Consider the following 21,326-nt stretch of genomic DNA (forward strand, 5'->3'; position numbering starts at 1 on the left):
CCGGTGCCAAACAAAACGGCCAATGTTTAGTAGTTTGCGGTTCTGATTGTGAAACTGGTTGTATGGCTCAGACCCAATGTGGAACTTATGCAGCCGTATTTACGCTAATATGCATCTTAATCATAAAAATATTAACGAACGTCAATTAAAACTGCCAGTTTAAAACACATATGACATTAAATGCATATTTTCAATAGTGAGACTGCGCGCTCCCAGCATGCTTTGTAGCACCTCGTAAATAATTGTAGTCAACAACTCAACTCAACTGTATTTATAGATGTATGTATGATAAAGGAGTAGCATTAGCTGTTTTTCAAAATCACACAAGGTCTCGTGTTAGTGCATGGCATAGACAGCGACAGTCTTGTTTAGGAATGTCTTACCTCGCATTTACACCGCCATGCTGATGGATCCTTTTTCTGCCGTTATGATGTACTTTCTGCGACCACAATGGGACATATACAGGACCAACACGTGCATGCAAAACTTTTATTGTATAACAGAATGTGTTCTAGATGAAAGATGAGGGCTATGTGTTTCATTGGCAAATACATCCCCAAGTCGCATTACAATCAGAAATAGCTGAAATCTGAAAAGTAAAGGTGACAGGACTCTACCAGTGTGTGGCAGATGGCGCAACACAAGCCAGAATACCCATTGAAACCTAAAATTGTGCAAGTCCAATGTGGTACTATGTATAGCGAATAAATACTTTTAAATAATTAATGAAAAATTCAATTAGTTATTATTTAACATTCACCAATGTTCTATACCACTTGTCGTCATTTTATTCACCAAACACTAGTGCGGCGTGACGAGAAGCCGAGTCCTATTCGCTTGCATTTTGCGCCCTCGAGTGTTAGATTTTGATAAATGTAATTTTTCTTGTAACACTACAATACCCAAATTGCACCAGCCATACGCAGAAGCTGATTCTATGCCTGAAAATATAATACGTTTTATATGTGATGCCATTTTAGTCCATGAATAGCCCCAGAAAATGCCTTAAACCATATATCTATATGCCTAAATAATACTCTTTATATGCAAGAATAAAAGTATTGTCACGTCAATCGAATAGTTTTATTTGAAAACGGGCATATTTATGGGCAGCTAATATCCGTGCTAAAGGTCCAGAGCCTAGAGTGTCATTGGCGAATGACCGAATATGTCCCACTGCAGGTTATTTGCCAGGCTGCTTTGTAAGTATTCACCATTACACATTCATCGAATTACTGCTTCATTATTGCATAACTGTACTTTGGCTGTTGTGTGTCAGCTGGGTTCGTTTGCGCTTTTATTTCGCTTTTGTTAGCAATAGTACATAAAAGTTGCCTGGTTGTTAGCATGCTAGCAGGCAGGCAAGTGAATTGAGTGTGAAGGCACTGTAAGCTTACTAGCTTGTTTATGCTAACGCTCTGCCACAACCTAACTTTAACCTATTGACAGCTGCTTAAGCAGCTGAGAATTCACAGGACAAGTTAGTTTTCACACTACAAATGTACACTATCAGCTACTTTTATATTTAATGTGTAGCACATTTGAATGTAATTGTTTTTTTCTTCATTCAATCAGTGTTGGTAGCCTGCTTTACGAATTCGTGACAGCTACACTGACATTCTCATCACCTTTTCGAGTTTGCAACTGAACTTTGCTCATTGTCATTGAGGAGCTTTGTGTATGAGGTGCAATCGACCAAAGTTCAGTCGTGAGTGCTTTTTTTTACACGCCTGACTGCCTAATGTCACTTAAGATTTGATTGTTTTAATAACTGACCGAGTAAAAAAATAAAAAGCTCTGTTTGCACACATTCCAATTTACCCGAATGCCTTATAACTTGCATCTGTTAATATCCGTTCATAACACGCATGCACAACATCCTTCTTGTTCAAGTATGCAGACATTGGTTTATATTAAACCAGATAAGCCAGTCAGTGGCGTTGCATGCTATCCCTAATTAACCTAAATTACTACCGCTTCTTAATACAATGTGCTTAATTCACCTTTGAAAAAAAAAAGTGAAGTTGTTGCAAATTGCGAATGATGTGTTGCAATTTGTTTTTGTTTTTTTTGTCTCTGTTCAGTGCAGCAACGTGGCGTCAGGCACTGTTATACAGGAACAAGACAGAACCTGTACATCACCAAGAACACTAAGGTCATCTGTCAAGGTTTCACAGGAAAGCAGGTTTGTTTTGAAAAATCGGAACAGTGTTTGCACCACTCATTATTCACAAAGGAGAGATTTTCGAATGTACAGTTAGATGTAACACCCAAGTTTCTTGTTTTGCTTTTTCTTTGACTTCACCACAAACAGATACCAGTGATGGCCAAGAAGAAAATGATAATCATAGAACCAAAAATGGAACTTACTGCGACTGTGCGACATACACTACAAGAAACTTAGAGCACTTACGTTCACCTCGAAATAAATGTTAGATTTTTTTTCTGCCTAAATAACTACAAGTGTTCATACAAATATGAATACATAACCACATGTATTCTTTCACTAACTGGGACAGTTTATTAGCATATTGAAAGCCTATATCTATTGTAACCACAGCATTAGTAAACATGAGTTTTTCCATGCCAAATCACCCAAAAAATCAGAACATTTTAACGAAGCAGATTTTGATTTTAATGAATCTTGCTGTACTTGTTTATAGGGATGGCACACCACAATCGCAATTTTACATCAATCAGAGCAGGGCTTTGGGAGAATGGGCTGCCGAATTTTGACATTTTTGGCAAAATGGGCGTGGCTGCCTTCCCTTGAACCCTCATATCTCAACTACTGAGTCAATGTTCACAAAACAGGTATTGTTAGAAAGGGAATTTGCCATAGGGAAATTTCTTTGAAAATTAACCCATTAAGGCCTAAAGCGCCTGGCGCAACATCTCCCTAAAACCCAAGGGCGACATCAGAATCACCCTAAAAAAAATCAGAAGTTTTCCCGGGAATTCAACATCTGCAAAATAATTGATATTTCAGTCCCTGTAGCAGATAGAAACATAAGTCCAAAAGAATTTGAGAGCTGGGACATGTGGATTTCACACAGGGCTGAGTTTACTATTATTTACTATTTCAATCAAAAATGTAAAAATAAAGTGTCAGGGCAAGAGAAGCTCTTTTTTCAATTAAAAAAAAAATAGAGTGGTAATTACCATCCTCTATTCTGTTATAAAGCCGTCGATATCGTCATTGTCTACAAACATACGGTATATTTTAACCATATATCACATTTGACTGGTTCCACTGGTTCCACGTCCACAAGCGCGATGCCTGTATCTCTACCGGCACTTATTTCAGAGCTCCTGCGGTCGTCTGCGTCCGCCATTACTGCTCCCAAAAATTCTGGGACATCCTCCGAGGGCGTATATATCTTTTTTTAAATTTATTTATTTTTATTTTTTTAAAAACAATTCTTGGTCTCTTAGCCAATGAAATGCATCAGAATATACACATATATGATAATGTGTTATGCGTTAGACATCGCACCATTTTTAAGAAAATATGAAAATTAAATGCGTTAATGGCAGGTTAAAATCAGGTCATGTCGTTAATGTTTGTCAACTGTGGGCTTTGAGACTTTTTCGTCATCAAGTGCTATATAAATAAATTTGACTTGACTTGACTAACTACAAAGCAGGCCACAGCTGTCCAAGTCCTTGTTTCAATCAATAAAAAGCACTTGGACAAGACTCTGTTGATACTCTCTGAACATGTGTGCTCAAGGAGAATAACAAAATTTAGCAAATGTCTTTGGCAGTCCAGAAACATGAGTCTTTACAGATTTATATCCCCCTTTGTGCTTGGCAATGTGCCATTTTTCATCCACCCCTTTGCCCTCAACATAATAAAATGTTTCCAATGAACACTTCAGGTAATTAGAAAAGGATGAGAAATGAAGCCAGGGTTATTGAGAATACATTTTGTGTTCGAGCTTGATAAGCAAGCCATTCTTCAAATTTATTGTCCCATTTGCAATGATAATGGTGGTGGGGGAAAAACAGCCAAGTGAGCAGAGAGGAGATATATATTACATTTGAATGGAACTGCTGATTCATAGCTTCTAATTCGTCTTAATAAGGCAGTTGTAATCTGCACTCGAAAATCAATCGTTTATCTTCTTACTATTTATCTTCTTTATCTTCTTCTACAGTATGACCCTTTGCCACACTACATTGTCTCAGTTTCCTCAGTGATAATTAACAGATGAATGACTGATGGGATTTGAGCTAATTCACAATGGCAAGAAGAAAAAAAAAATCTCAGTAGTCATTGAGCAGTTTCTCATGTTTATTTTCAATAAAAGCAGTTGGGTAATATTTGTACCTAATAAACAAATTACTTAGAACAGACTTGCTTGAAAGGATTACCTCCTTTTGAGTAATTAAAAAAAAAGACTGCCTAAACAGTTAAAGTGTACTACAGTTTTGATTCAAATAAGCAGTTTTAAACGTATGTTATTGTTCGCTAACCGGTGATAGTAATAACTGTGTTATAAGTAACGGTGTTAATAATGTGCTTGACTTTTTCAGTAACACATACTCTAATTTAATTACTTTTCAATCATGATTACGGCATTATCGTTAAGCCAAATTGGCAAAATTATGCAGTTTTTCTATATCCTATAATTCCTTTAGTTCTAGGATCATTAAAGCCATTTACATCAGACCGGTAAGATGGTCTGCAATGGGGATGGGCAATTTAAATGATGGAGGTGGGACCCCAATTTTTCATCAGCACTACTCAGGGCTCCAGACTGCCCCTAAATAATAACTGCCCCTATTTTGCCCCTACAATACATTTCCTTCCAAAAGTATTGAATTGGCAGGGTCAATTCATTTTCTTTTTGTTGTATACTGAAGACATTTGGGTTTCAGATCAAAATATGAATATGAGACTAAATTGGAGAATTCCAACTTTTATTTCTTGGTATTTTCATCTAAATTTGTTAAACAACTCAGGACAGACCACCTTTTGTTTGAAACCACCCACTTTCAACTGATCAACAGTATTGGAATGGACATTATTAAATGAACTTAAAGTGAATAACATTTAATATTTTTTGGCATAAACCAGACTTGCAATAACTCCATCAAGCCTGCAACCCACTGACTTCACTAGACTGCTGCATTCTTTATTTGAAAATCTTTTCCAGGGCTTTACTGCAGCCTAGGTCTCCTCCCATGTAGTACCAATACTGAACTAAAAGTGTTGCCAAACTCATGGAAAATGCAAAAAAGAAAGGAATAGTAGTAGAAAAAGCTCTGATAACTTTTCTGGATGTTTATTTATTGACTTTTCTGACCCATCATAGGAATTTTAAAAAAAGTGTTTTAAAGTGCAACTTTAATTCCCACTAAGAAACAGACTACATGAGCAGAATCATGTTCAAATTGTTGCCTGAGCACGTTGGACAGCAATCAGCCACTTGTGCTGAGCGTTGCCAAATACACGATGGCTGTATTTACAGTGCAACAGCGGTCATTTTATCAACATGTTATGTGCCTGTATCGACCTGAGGTAACAGCTCTACATGTGGGGGGCGGGGGGGGGGGGGGGGGGGGGGGGGGGAGTGTGAGAGCGCTGGAACGGATGTTGTTAAGCTTTGACCATGCATTTTGACTGCTCATTTTGCTATATTGTTAACATTTAAAATTTTTATTTATAAAGGATCATGTTTTTTCCAAAAAGACATGTTTTTTCCAAAAAGACATGCCCAATTTATCTGGAAAGAAAAAAAGATTAAAGTTACTGTATGTTATTTCTGTGGAAGTTGATGCAAGTCACTCTGAGGAAAAAAAAAAAAAACTATAGCCAGAGGAAAAAAAATCAATACTTGCTTTGTGTCTGGAGAAATCAACTAAATACGAACAAACATTTCAATATTTCTTTAGTTTCAGGAGAAATCAACTAAATACCAGTCAAGCCAAATTTATTTGTATAGTCCTTAATCACAAGAGTCTCAAAGGGCTTCACAAAGATTAGTGACATCCCCTGATCTAAACCCCCCAACCGGGCAAGGAAACACTCAAAACTGCATTTAAAGAAAAAAAAGAAACCTTGAAATCAGCAAAAAGCATAACTTTTTTGGACTGTCAATTTCATTTGTGTTTTCTACAAGTGAAGGAGACAGATTGAAATTGGAAATTCTTTGTGTGTGAGTCCGTTTTAACTTTAAGGCTCTAAAGCCAAGCTTTAATTCACATTACAAACAAGAATGTGAATTATTTTATAGGTGTGTTGTACATTTTTGTCATCAAGTGATTAAACCGCACCCATATCATTATTTCTCTGCCGAGATGATTTCATTTTCTTTTTACTGAGCATTTGTACCAGCATCTTCGTCAATAGACGTACTTTGATTCTCTCTTGTGCCTCCTTTAATGCAGCCCTGGTGAAAGATGCGAGAGGATGCTGGATGACACATTTAGTCTCTTGTGAATGAGTTCTCTGAGTCAAACACTGCAGCAGCGAGTTATCCTCATCTCGCACTCATTCACACACTGACTTCTCTTTCCACCTAGGGGACATTTCACAGTCAACAGTCTCTTGACTATGGGTCGCAATTAGTCGGAGGTGTGTCTCCTGGCAAGGGGGGCAAGACTCATCTTGACCTGCCTGTCTTCAACTCGGTCAAGGAGGTCAGTGTGAATTTGTTCAACACTAATTACAACTTTCATGTTGTTTTGCAAAAGCCAAACATTCATTTTGGACATCAAAATGTGTGGGTGTTTGGACTCATTTTTCTAAATAGACATTAGATGGCAGTGTTTAACAATTTCACAGTTGCCATGTTTAATCCACCTCCAACGCCTTTATTTCTTACCTCAGGCAAAGGAAGGCACGGGAGCTGATGCCACCGTGATATATGTGCCCCCTCCGTTTGCTGCAGCTGCCATCATTGAGGCCATTGATGCCGAGATTCCCCTGGTGGTGTGCATCACCGAGGGCATCCCCCAGCAGGACATGGTGAAAGTGAAACATAGACTGCTGCGCCAAAGTGCCACTCGTCTCATCGGCCCTAACTGCCCAGGAGTCATTAACGTAAGCACATGAACATACTGTATTTGTTTCTCTATCTGTTCACAAGGCTGAATGCACGCATGCTAAGGGTCTTGACATTAAATACATTGTCTGGTGATAAGGAACATGAAGGATTCCAAGTCATAGTTTGAAGATTATTTGTATGGATTTTTGCTGTGGAAACTCAACAGTGACTAGCAAATTGGATGTTTTGCCAAATGTTTCATGAATTGAGCTATATATGAGGGAGTGACATTGACACTTCAAAAGGTTGAGCTAAAACAGTGTTCTGTCTTTTGATCTGTTTTTTTTTCTCGTTTGATTGAAACTGTTTATTTACATGTTTTATTTTTAGCCTGGAGAGTGCAAGATAGGGATCATGCCTGGCCACATTCACAAAAAAGGAAGGATCGGTAAGATTTCCAGATTTGTATTTATTTAGATCGGATTGAACTGTAATTAAATTAAATATTGTTTAACCAATTCCTGAATTTAAATGTAACCTCAAGCAGACATCTGCTTTATACTTAATCAAACTTATATACGTTTGAGTTTTTCTCCCACATTTTAACATCTTTCTGCCTTCTTACCAGGTATTGTGTCTCGATCAGGAACTCTGACATATGAGGCTGTGCACCAAACTACACAAGTTGGCCTTGGCCAGTCCCTCTGCATTGGTAAGGTCAATGTGATGTTTTCTCCTCTTTATTTATGCGACAAAAGACTCTTTTAGTGCTCTGCTGTTCACACTTGAATGAAATATGCTGATTTGTTTGCCAAATCACCCCACTGTGCTAAGAAATTAATGATCAAGTCAAACATGAACCAGTCCATATTGTCACTTTGTTGAGACAGTTCATGTTTGTGCTCTCGTAATATTCTCTAGAGGGATTGAGTGCGTCGGTATCAATTGTCCATAATGGCAAGTTCGGTCACTTCTTGACAGCACAACTATTATTTACTATTAAGAAAATGTGTTATTTTATACAAAAAAAAATATTTGGCCAATTTATCTCCCAACCGATAACATAGGTCAAGTCTGACACCCCAAATAACACAAAAACAACTTGGGTTCATTATGATTTTGACATTTTAATTATAGCGTGTCCTCCAGTATGACTTCATAAAGGCCGCTGCTGCAGTGGAGTTTAATGCTGTAGAGTTTATTAAAGTGGTTTATTGGTGGTACTGCGACAGAATCTTTAAAGTATGACTCTGACCTGCGGGTCTGCAGCAAATTACCGTTGGTACAATATTTAATATCACAGTCATCTGTTTTGCTGTTAATGTGCTTCGCTTTGATTATTATTCATAACTTTTCTTCTTAAAATTGGTGGTTTTTTTTTTTTTTTTTACGATACACATAAGTTTGTTGATATTTGCCTGTGAATATGGGGCTTCAGGAGTTGTAATCGTGCAGTGGAAATACTTTTAGAAAGCGCTTAATGGCTCTCATGCCTGTAGCGATCTTTTTGAAGGTGAAAGGAAACATTAAAGATAAAGTGCGGTGGAACCAATAGTCTGTACCACTAAAGAAAAGTCCTGTTAACCTTTTTCTTTTTCTAGGGGGTGAAAGAAGTCAACTTTTTCTGAACGTCTAGCTTGTATTTAACCACATCCTGGCTCGATCTTCATTGTTTGAAGTAGACTTGACACTAGCAACATAAATTGACCTGTATGTTCTCTGAGCTAGTGAAATCCTGCAGTTGAATTTCTTTTTTTTTTTTTTGTAAATACAAACAATAGACTTGGCCTCTGCTAGCTGTTACGAGGAATACAGATCCTATTGCTTTAGGGTTTCTCTTTTCATATCCCTTTGTAGTTAAATAATATAGTGTAGGATCGATCTTATGTGACAGTCCCCCTCAGTGTTTGTTCAGCTATGCCCACCCCACCCCACCCCACCCCCATTTTAGATTAATGTTGTATTGGTAAAAATGTTTTTTTTCCCTACTTAAAAAGCACACAGTCCAAGTTTTTCAGTTAGTATTCAATTCTGAAAGGGGCAGATAATTCCCTCAGTGATATCTTGATGGACCTGTAAGATGGTAATTGTTAAAGTAAACATCATCTTGTAGGCAGAAACCAGACTCTAAACACCATTAAATTGCGCAACATCCTAATGATAGGGAATTCAAAAGCAATATTGGCAACCTAGAGTTTGTCATCTTCTCTCCAAATTGAATTGAATTGAAATGAAAAGAATTGCAGTGTGCAAAAGGTAAGGAGGTCTTAATACTCTGGGAAGTCGCTAAACGTAGGCGTCGGTGCACTGCCTGATGAGGCAGAATAAAGAAATACACTTGAGATGAAGAATACACAAAAATCACGCTCAAAGTAAATCCATCTATTAATATTTCGTTTGCTCACCAGAAGCAATTCCGGCTGTGCTGAATTGTTTTCACAAATCCCCAATGAGGAGCCATGAAAGAGCTTGCTACCGCTGTGATGATCAGGGGGTATGGGGCTTAAAGTTCCTTTTGCCTGATTTGCATTCCGTTCTCTGGCTGCCATGTGGTCTTCAAATATTCACGCCGATGCTCCTGAGAGAGCCACGGGTACACCACACACATTTGCTTTCTCTCCTGCATAGGTATTGGCGGGGATCCGTTCAACGGTACAAACTTCATAGATTGCCTGGAGGTGTTCCTGCAGGATCCCAAGACAGAGGGCATAATCCTGATTGGGGAGATTGGCGGCAATGCAGAGGAGAATGCAGCAGAGTATCTTAAACAACACAACTCGGTAAGGGACACCAACTTATTTGCTTACCCGTAACTTTCTTTCTTATCCAGCGCCTCAATATAAGATATCTTCTTCAATGCAACGTACATTGAGTACAGCCTAACTGAAGATCACAATATGATCTCTGATAGTGTTTCTTCTTGATCGCTGCTTCAGGCCTCCCCCTTTTTGTCCGCAAGGTCTGTGTGATTAACATGATCAGGATAAAGAATGGCAGATGTGTGCTTGAGCTTTCTACTCACGGGGCATGTTTTGCAAATGTACCGTGATGGTGAGCAACACATCTTTTGTGACCACATAGAGCAGCGAGATGATTCGCTTGTGCAGCAAGAAACTGTAATTGACATTTTTAAATCCAGGCAAGACCCGCACTTTTGCTACTTAGTGCGGGTGTGCGTTTTGTTTCCGTCTTTCTTTAGTGTGTTTATGGTGCGCTGAAGCTGAGAAATTGATTTGATTTACCTTCAGTAACTCTAATGCATGCAAATCTCCTGCAAGCGTCTCGGGAGAATAACTTCTCTCTCTCTCTCTGGCTTTCTCTAACTCGCTCTCCACAAATAAGTACAAACAGCAACCAACACAGCCCCGTCACCCAAAGTGTTGACAGCGAGGCGCAGTTCAAATGAAGCAAGCGAGAAAGTAGGTAACATAACCTGCTCTTGAAGCCGAATGTGTCGAACATCTCACACGAAGTGTTGTACTTAACAATTAGGAACAGACAACACAAGCTCCAAGTTAAGATTTTTGCAGCAAATGAAAGTTACTCCGTGGCTCATTTTAAAGGGACTATAAGAAAAAGTCCGACGGTACAAACAAGAGTCGGTGGGTTGGATACAAATAAGTCATTAATAACCATGGATTAACTCCAGCCTTTTAGTTTTCAACATTCACCCTAAAACACAGAAATAATTGTTGTCTCCTTTTACTCACTTACTTTGTATGTGTGAAATCTAGACCCGTTCAGGTATAAAGCTATTACACCGTAGTATGACTGGTGACAGGAGACACAAGAGTCGTCGCTTCAAGTCGAAAAACATTTAATCTACAAGCCTTCAACAACACTGCCTATTTAGTATAGAATGGCTTAATAATTAGAACTTGTTCAAAGTCATTTTTTCATGAGACCACCTTAAAAGTAAACTGTACTTTAGAGCAATGTTTTTCAAACTGTGTGCCGCAGCACACTGGTGTGCCGTGAATTATTGCCAGGTGTGCTGTGGGAAATTATCTAATTTGTGTGTCTGTGCGGTCTAGCGCTCGGCAGCGTAATCATGTCTTGACTACATTGTAGTACTCTTCCATACCAGCAGGTATCAGCAGCAGGTAGCAAATTGTCTTTGTTTAGAGACAAGCGCATTAGTTTATTTTAATTCCTATTCAAGACGTTATGATATGTCATTCTTCAATGTTAAAAAATGTTTATATAAACAATATAACACTTATATTGTTAAAATAAGCTTTTTTTTTTTCACAATTTCAGATGCTGGTGTGCCGCGGGATTTTGTCAATGAGCTTAACTCAAAAAAGTTAGAAAAACACTGCTTTATAGCATTTAAATCTCTGCATTCCGCACTAGCAGCAGAGAGTGCAGACTACATTTTCTGCCAAATCATCTGTATTTATGACTCATAGTTTTGTTTCGCGTTGGGGGGGGGAACAAAGCTTCATTATTCATCGATTTAAACGGCTGGAGACAGAGTTAATCTGTCAATACCATAATTGTGTGAAATCCAAGAAAACAACCTTGTACCTCCCTCTTGGTTCTGCTGTCAGATTTCATAATGCAGGGCATATTTCAAGGTTCACCGGGTATCAATTTCTGCCGTGCTTGCCAACATAATATGGTATTAAAAGTCACTTGTATCAAAGGTCTTCCAGGCGTTGCTGTGGTTTTGCTGGATTCTTGAATCCAGAAATAAGGTCTTAGACAGGATAAGCGTATGATAATTTGCTTGAGTATCTTTGGCCCAAGCTTCCATGGAGGTTTAGTGATATTTCTTTCATCTCATTTCAGCTTCATGACTTTTAGCCCAGCTTGTCTCCCTCAAGCTTACATAAACCCTTTTGTAATTTGGGGGAAACAACACTGCATAGTAATTTGAGCTGCATGAAGACTGAGCTAGATAAATGCCAGGTTTCCAATGTGGGTGCAACCGTGTCAGTATTTCAGGTCATATTTGTGGTATTAGCCTCACTTTTTAATCTTGTTTGTTGAATAAACCACTCCCACCGAGTTACCCTAACGGAACGGCTTACTTTAGTAGAAAGATCCAAAAAGTAAAATCATTGTTGGTGTGCTACTCCTTTCCAAAAGTTTTAGTGTCTATTTTGACACATTAATTGAGTAATTAAATCACGTCATACAAAGAAGACTTGACTTATGATAATTGTAAGCGTGGTTAGATTGTCAGCATGGGATTTGACAGAAAGTACAAGTATTGTGCCTTTTGTGGCAAGGTGCTCTCTCCTCCAGGCACAATACTCTCGCTACCGCCTATCCATGAATTATTCGGCAGCTGTGCGTCATTATATTCCTTAGACGATGCATTGTAGGAACGTTGTTACTTCCTCACCGCCTCAACCGGATGCTCCTCAAAACAATCAATTGTTTGAATGCTGTCTGGGAAAAAATGCGTGAAGAACCACAACCATGAAAGATTCCCGTCCAAAGATGCGATAGTTCGCGGAGACTAGGGCTGAACGATATATTTTATCCTCTCTATCTAGAGATTAGCATTCAAGATGTTTATCACAATATCAACGAAAGAGATTTTCTCCGCTTTCAGTCAACAGCAAGTGGCAGTACAAAGCAAAATGGCAACCTGCTAAAATGCATAAAAATAGGGGGGATTTTTCTGCTTAATTCTTGTTTCACAAACACAATATTAACTCAGAATACCGTTTGGACTTGTGGGGGCGTATAGAACATATTACGTTTTTTTTTTTTTTTTACTTGATTTCATCTTTAAAACAGAACTGCAGTAAAAATGTTTGATTTCTATATTTCTACGTATTTCTTTTACTCATTCATTTTTTTCTGAAGAATTGCTTAATTCTGGCATTAATAGGTTATATGACGTTTTGACCACATTGTTCAGCCCCCCAGAATTAATCAAATTCACAATTTGACATTGAGTGCATTCAACTTTAGAGGTTACACCGTATCTTTGTATTTCTATGCTTAGTGTGGTTGTTCATGCATTTTTTTTTTATGATTCGAACCGCATTATTAGAGTCCTCACACTGTCCCTCTTTCCAGTTATGATGTTATTGCGATGGATGAAATATTAATGCTCCTCACCTTGGAAATGATCTATTGAGCGCAACATCCATCAAGGAGCAAGCAGTGTAGACAGACAGGCGCTGAGCTAATCAGTGGCTGCATGACTAATTACCATCTCAGAAGTGAGATGATTTGAGATGGCAGGCGCCTTGGCCCCTATCTGGTCATCCTCCAACCCATGCAATTAAACTGCTTGATTGACCCTTTGTTTTAATAATGCGGTCTGAGACAGAGACGGCTGCTTAGATAAGACTCTTATCATGAGGGCCCTGTAATGGGAGGCCATGGGTTGTTTAATTTGTAATAAATGAATAAAATGCAGGTGCAGAAAACAAATTGCCCTGATTTATGCCCACTCCCTCTCCTATATTTCTTTCTTTTCTGCCTATGACCACGCCATTAGAATGTTTTGTCCAAGTCCTCACGCTTGGAAATGAGATGATATCCTTTTTAGTGGCTCTTTTCATCTCCTTTTATTTTCCTTATTTCTCACCTTGCTGGTGGTATGTCCAGGGTGCAAAAGCCAAGCCCGTGGTGTCCTTCATCGCTGGGCTTACCGCTCCTCCCGGGCGAAGGATGGGTCATGCCGGTGCTATCATTGCTGGTGGAAAAGGAGGCGCCAAAGAGAAAATTGCTGCCCTGCAATCAGCTGGAGTTGTAGTCAGCATGTCCCCTGCCCAGCTCGGCAGCACAATGTTCAAGGTGAGTCTTGTTCTAAAATGCAAACCGTAATTTTCATGGAGTACATGGGCTATTAAATCCTGTTATGTACACGCTGATGAATCTCTAATTTTCATCTAAGAGGACTCGGAAAAACTTTAGGGTGCATCTTTGAATTCTTTTGTTTTTCTCCTTGAAAGTAATCATAGGAGACACAAACAGGTGTCGGGTAGGGGTAGGCGATATATATCATCATCGATATCGTCAACGTTGCTTTCAAGTAAAAAAAGAAAAAAAATACATAATGAAATACTGTACTGATTATATTTATTAATATTTTCAATTCAGGGGTAGAATTGTATGATCTGTTCAACTGAAGATGTAAGATGTATTTTTTTTCATAATGAGATGATTTAGGCAAAACAAATTTGGCAAACAAATATTTTTGCCATTATTTTTGAAAGGTGATAAGACCAGTACAGTCCAAAAAAATCTACATATAAACTGCGTAGCTGTAACTGTATAACATATACACTGTGGTTTTACTCCCTTGCACCACACCAAGTAAAAAACAAATGATACAAAATGCTCCCTTGTAGATTTACTTTGAACTGAGACTATATCATCTAGTAGTAGAAAGTATGATCAGGAACTTTTAATATACCGGAAAGAAGGTTAGAATGTAATATAATTATGCATGTTTGACAGTGGCTGAATTAAAGCTGCTGTGTCTCTATTTCAGCACATGTCAAAAGAAGCGTTCTTAAAAGGATATGTAAAAAGTGGAATGCATGCATTACATTCATTCGTCATCTTAAACTTTCATTACCACTGCTAGCTCTTCCGCTTGTGGATATTGATTTACACACGCACACATTTTTTTCCCCTAAGTTTAATTCATAATCATTGAGTGTAATTGTGAAAAATGCGCAATGCACATTTTGCCTCCCCTCCCACAGTGTTCATACATCTCTGTTAATCTCATAGACTGCTGTAATGCAAGTGGTTAAGACATACTAAGATACAAGGGGACTATGCATTGAATGTGGGACCTGTTTAGGTTGTGGGAAAACCATTGTCCCGCAACAGCCCCCGAAAGTAAGATAATATCCATGTAAGTGTAGAATAAGACACTTGTATTAAAAATGGGTGCTGTGTGATGCAGGTTCATCAGCAAAATGTGCCATCTAATTTGCAGGCGTCCATATACAAAACTCATCATCATATTAAGCCGCGATACATGCCACTAGGGCTGTTCAGTTTTGCCTAATAAGAAAATCCCGATCTTCTGTCAAACCCGATTTTATGATTACGATTTCTTTGCAAAATAATGAAAAATGAAGTATTTTGAATGTCTTTTATTTAACTTAATGTTTCTTTCTTTGAACTCAAAATGCCAGTCAATTCAATTTAATACACACAGAGCAATCCATCGGGATTAGCAGCGTTTTACTTAAACAATAGATTTCAGATCTGTTCTTAATTAAACCAATAATGAAAGAAGAAAGTGCATATACCATCTGAAACGAAATCATCAACATGAGTCTGTAAACCAAACAGACAGTCTGTCAGCAAGTCATTTTGGCAACCAGCTAGTGACTGGCCTTTCACCTTTCTCCCTGGTCTTACTTAAACATAAATCAATGATTAGTGCAAAACGGCCCCCCAATAAAATACGGATGCATTGTCCGCCTGCACCAGAGGTCCGTTGTAGAGGAGAACACAAGGGACGCCTTTCAGACATTGAGTTAATTGCTCACAAGTTGTATTGTACATGCGGGGCACGCACTACTCTACAGATCTATTTTTGCCCGCTTTATTAACTAAACGCTCACTTGCCTGAGCAAAGGTAGCAGAATCGCCGGTAGGTAGCCATGGATGCTATTCTTGTTTTCGGACTGCGCGCTCGTAGGAGAAAGCGGAAATGCAGAGGAAACTACGGTGGCTTAGATACACCAAAAATAACAAAATCGAACGTGCCGATTGGAACGTTTATAACATCGTTTTATCCAGAAAATTCGGTTTCGGTTCAAAATCGCTTAACCGAGCAGCCCTACATGCCACTAAGTATATATTTTTATGACCTTGTAAAAAGGGCAATGGTTTTTTCCCTTGCTTTTCTGATTGGTTAATGTACAGACAACAAATGTGAAAAATGATACCCATTCACATGGTTTGTTAAAAACAACAACACTGAGGTGTGGCAAGCCAGTAGTTGGTGATGGCGCATCATGACTTGTGATACACTACACACATATTTGCTCATTTACGTGATCGACTTTGGGGTCGGTTAATAATTAATTACTCTCTTAATTGTCACCTCTCAAACATTTTGGTTGTTGCCTCATAGCGTATGCAATGTCACCTCAATTGCTTCAGGACACGATGATGAATCAACAATCAGTTTGACATAGTTAACTGGAATATTAACTATCACTTTCTTTTCGATTAAGCTCCACCTTTGTGATTATATGAATGAAGACATTACCTTGGAACTATGATTATGTTGGACCCAGTAGTGGCTCATTAAATTTACACCCGGCTGTAGAAGATACACAAATGTTTCATGGTGGGGGAGGGCCATATACACAACATTGTAAAGACAATTTTTGACTTGACTTCATCGTTAAATTTGCATCACAAGCCATTCAACTTGGGCAGTGCACAATCCCCACATGCAGTCCAAATTTATCGGAACTGGAAAATGGATAGGGCGGCACGGTGGTCGACTGGTTAGCACGTCCGCCTCACAGTTCAGAGGTCGTGGGTTCGATCCCGGCTCCGGCCTCCCTGTGTGGAGTTTGCATGTTCTCCCCGTGCCTGCGTGGGTTTTCTCCGGGTACTCCGGTTTCCTCCCACATTCCAAAAACATGCATGGTAAGTTGATTGGATACTCTAAATTGGCCCTAGGTGTGATTGTGAGTGCGGATGTTTGTCTCTGTGTGCCCTGCGATTGGCTGGCAACCAGTTCAGGGTGTCCCCCGCCTACTGCCCAAAGACAGCTGGGATAGGCTCCAGCACGCCCCGCGACCCTTGTGAGGAGAAGCGGTACAGATAATGGATGGATGGATGGATGGAAAATGGATAGTATATAGAGGGTCAGACATAAGAAGAATGCTCTTCTAAATGTGCCTAGTTTCCAGTTATCAAGTAATGGGTTTGTGTAACATAATTTTGTACTGCGCACTCGACTTTCATGAGCGCAACAAAAACAAAAAAAAGAATATACACGACTTCAGTGTATAATTGATGAATGGTTTTCATGCGCCTGATGAGATTTTAATTTGTGCAGCAGTAATTTAGATGTTTGTCCAAAATTCACTAATTTATGCAATTCACTTTCATATTTCCCAAGCTGTTTGTGGATGACATCGTTTGAAACTAATTCAAATATGCAATATTTACTGTGATAGCCGCCGGAATTAGCAATGCCTCTGGTGCAGGAAGGCGATATCAGAAACCGTGTTCGTCTGATGACTTCATTAATATGCAAGAATAATTACAACCTTCTTAACTTTTGTTTACAAACACTTGCCCGAGTCAATTTCGCTTCATGAATTTAGTCTACTGCACTCGGGGTCCACCGTCACACTTTGTGGCGCAGTTGGGTCGAGCGCTTGCCATTGCTCTCCTTTAAATGTGTTGCACTTGTTTCCTGACATGTTTTCTTGCTCTTGCTGCTGTTTCAATAAAACGCGTTGTCTGCTGTCACTTTTTGACTGGCATCCTCCATTCCCTCATTTTTACTCCTTTACTTGTCAGGTGTCGTTCTCCTGTCAAAGTCCCCCTCCCCCCCTTTCCACAAACACTGTGGTTTTACTCCCTCGCACCACACCAAAGCATCTGTGTGCAACACAGCCATCCCTTCCTTTTCTATTATTCCATATTTTCGTGCCGTTACATTATTTCTTTAAAAGCCTCGTCCCAAATGACTGGGCCCTGCTGACTCCCTTCTAAAGCAGCTGTTTGCAATCAAGCACAACTCCCATGTTGACCCACCAAAAGGTTTCTTAATTCGTTTGCCCGCTCCGAGAACAACAAGAGGCTTTAAAGGATTTGAAGGCATTTAAAACATTCACCCAATGCCTCCTCAGGGTGGCAGTATACCTTTACGTATCTCCAATCCTCATTGGAATGGGCCATGCGGTGAGTCCTAGTGTGTTCTGCGGACCTGATAAATGGCATTTGCATTAAGTTACCGCCCCACATCCCATGGAGAGAAGTTTCCAAGGGAAGCGCAATTGTACTTTTTGTCTATGTCTGAAATTGAATATGTAAATAGCTACTTTTAACAAATAAACAACACTTAACGTAATGCTTCTCATTTATAGTCACATGATGCGATTTTACATATAAAGCAACCGTAGGCTCACATCTACCAGATTATTGCCGGTGCGAGCTGTCTCGATCAATTGCGCAATGTGAGTAGTTTTCGCAGCAGCAACTTGGTCATGAACCTGCAGGCATCTGAGGTCCACTTTTGGGAAAATATAAACAGGCTCTCTTCTGCTCTCGCAGCCTGTTTCCCCACTTTCAAAAGAGCTGTGAGACATCAACACAAATAAATAATTCCCTTCTGTCTGTGTCACGTCATTCTCTGTTGCTTTACTCCTTCCTCTCTTGTCTTTTAGGAGTTTGAGAAGAGAAAGATGCTGTGAGAAGATGCGTGACCTCCAAGATGAACAACCCGATTCTGGATGTGCATATCCCCCCCTGTTCTCTAACCCTGGTTGTCTCAGCTACCATGAGCACACATTCAGTGTTTATGTTGTCATTCTGTCATCAACTTGCAAATGATGAAAGAGAGAGAGAGAGGAAAAAAAAAAATGTCTTGCTGGTATTTTAAAGAGGCCATTATGCACCATGTAAAAGCTTTGCAGGTTTTATTTACCGGTACCTTCTTTCACTTTTGGTTGACTGCATCTGTTGTAAGAATTGTATCCCATCATTTGTAAACACCTGGCAATCTGAATAAGAAATATTTCTCATCATCATGCTGCTTCCCTGTTTTTATGCGATACCATTATAGACAGCAGTCCTACATATCGTCGCTGTCCTGTGAAAACACGTATCTCCAATTTTGGAAACTTTGTTAATTTTCCACATTAATGTGATGTCTGTAATGCACAAACACCATTCATGTAAAAATAAGAAAAAAATGAAGATGTTTTTCACATGACAGCGACGATATGCTGTCTTGTGCTTTCAATTAGTGTTTTTTTTTTTGTTTTTTTTAATTTTTTCTTGTTTTGTACCATTTGAAAGCATCACAACTGACACAGCATTTCAAATACTGCATGTTAATTTAAAATACAAAGGCACTCACTGAGTTGGTGTGATTATTATCACAACTTGTGCTGCTGTATGCCAGTTTCACATTTAGAACCAATTGCAGGGTAATGACTTGAGGGGAATGTTTCATTTCCAGATACAGCACATGTCAAGGCTAAATCTTAAAATGTTAAATGGGATTTCTGCATGGCATTCTGAAATTTAGAGGAACTGTTCTTGTCTTACACAAATTAAACCATTCATTGACTAATGCCAGCGACCAAGACAGTTTTGACCTAATGAGGAGTAAATCACCCCAAAAAAGTGTGAATGCAAAGCCTTTATTATCAGAGATGTAACATCTCGTTGTTAAATCCTGCAAACATTGCCCATTTTTAGTGAGAACTTAATGGGCTAGAACACCCAGGCGTGTGTGAGACACTTTAACTTTCACTCATGTCATTAAGGACAGAACCTTTTGAAACCCATAACAGACATTAGTTCTCAGTTTTGATTGACACAGCCCTAAATGAATTACCGGTAATTTAACAAATATTATTATTGAGGTAATTTATCATGGTCTAGATTCGAATTAGTTTGGTTAACTTAAACTAAACAGATAAGAGGGGCGCCGTATTTGACAAGCTAATCAGCACGAGCCATGCACAAAGTCTCCACAATTAAACTAGTTCAAAAGCTACTGATATGTTAATCAAATTTGTTGTGGTGATTATCAGTTTGTCTTTTTAACATTGCATTTGTGTACTTCAGGTAGCCTGTTAAAATGAGTTCTGTTGAATAAAGTCTGTGCCTCTCAATCAAACCACAGATGCATCTTGATGCACTTTGACATGTACTGTACGATTGTAAAAGCAGCAACACTAACACCCTGAACATTAGCCGAGGAACTATCTGACCTCTCACCATTACAGAGAGTGGGAGAAATGGAGAACAAAAACGTTCTTTAGAGCTGAATACAATCTCCTGATTTACCAAATCAAAGTATCCCTGTTTTATCACCAAAGTAAATATAAACATTTTAAACCGGTATAGATAATGGATGGATATATTTTTTTTCTCACAACAGGTAAATGTAAGGCAAGGCAGTTTTATTCATATAGCACATTTCATACACTAGGCAACTCAAATGTGCTTCACACAAGCAAAGACACAACACCTACAAGCATTTAGAGATGTAAAACAAACAAACATAAACATCAGAAAAAGACAGCTACATCTTCCGACCACTTGTAGGAGTATTGTGAGTTGATCACTTTAATGCCTAGAAAACTTGAGTGTTCAAAACTACTCTTGTTAGGTTTGACACTGCCATGTTCGTCTGCTTTGCCGTTGAAATTGCAACCACTGCAGTAACAGTGTCACTGCGGAGTAAACTGCAGTCGCATCATTACTTGTTGCAATAAACTGTCTGATGGAGTTGTATCTGCAGTGTTTGGCAGCTGATGTGTGTTTCTTCTCCTTTGTGGCTTTCCAGTGCCGATTCATTCCATGCTGGTTAACGTCAAAGGACTTGGAGCAAATTCTGCATTTTTCGCGTGTGTCACTGGTAAAGGACTTTCAGTAATAAAGTTTAAACTTCTCCACATTTTCTCATTGTTGGAACTACATTTTGCTAGCATTTTGTTTGCAAATATCCAATTTGAGCGGCGATTGCTTGAGAGTGTCGGTCATTGCTGTGCTTGTTTGCTCAATGCTAAGTGGACTGTTGCAATGAATTAATTACGTTACACCATTCTATCCACACAGACCAAGAAAATGCATTTCCAACTTTTCCAGATTTTCCATGATCGGAGGAACCCTGCACACCAAATTAACTAGTTTGCCGTAACCGCCCCTGAAATTGGCCGAGTGACGTCACTGACACAGATGCAGCAAAAAATACAGAATTAAGTATTGTATGAAATACATACAATGCCTTATTATAGTCAATGTGTGCAAACTCACCATTTTGTAATCATTTCCACTTGGTTGGCCATTAATGTTCTTTTCTAATACATTTGTTAACTTGTAAATAGCTTTTGTGGACATGGGTATCCCTTGTGTATTGAAAAATCCAGATTAGAGTGTGAATTGTATAACGTTGCTCATATACAGTGTGTATACTGGACCTTAGTGTTAGCAGTGGCATGAAAAGTGGTGGGGGGGCTCAGCCTTCCACCACCTGCATTACACATGGGGCCATCCAGCCTAACAGACAGCAGCTGGCTATCAACACTAAGCTTCCAAATTGGCTGTCTGCGGCCCCCACAACCCTGTTGACAAAAATTGATCATTAATCATTTTTCAATGTTAAGTCATAATTCTAATGAAAAAGAA

The 21,326-nt window shown here is 39.0% G+C and overlaps 1 protein-coding gene across 1 annotated transcript; it reads left to right on the forward strand.

Annotated features, from left to right (window-relative positions):
- The first annotated feature begins 1,045 nt into the window (after positions 1-1,045).
- Positions 1,046-19,812, forward strand: suclg1 (succinate-CoA ligase GDP/ADP-forming subunit alph). The gene is made up of 9 exons (XM_086032770.1): positions 1,046-1,202; positions 2,085-2,185; positions 6,532-6,648; positions 6,839-7,051; positions 7,386-7,443; positions 7,624-7,707; positions 9,624-9,775; positions 13,572-13,760; positions 18,350-19,812. Exons 1-9 carry the CDS (start codon positions 1,169-1,171, stop codon positions 18,374-18,376), a joined length of 975 nt encoding a protein of 324 aa, XP_085888896.1. The 5' UTR covers positions 1,046-1,168; the 3' UTR covers positions 18,377-19,812.
- Positions 19,813-21,326: the final 1,514 nt, after the last annotated feature.

Source organism: Filicampus tigris, chromosome 6, assembly GCF_054856515.1.
Source record: "Filicampus tigris isolate MCC_2025a chromosome 6, RoL_Ftig_1.0, whole genome shotgun sequence".
Taxonomy (NCBI): Eukaryota; Metazoa; Chordata; class Actinopteri; order Syngnathiformes; family Syngnathidae; genus Filicampus; species Filicampus tigris.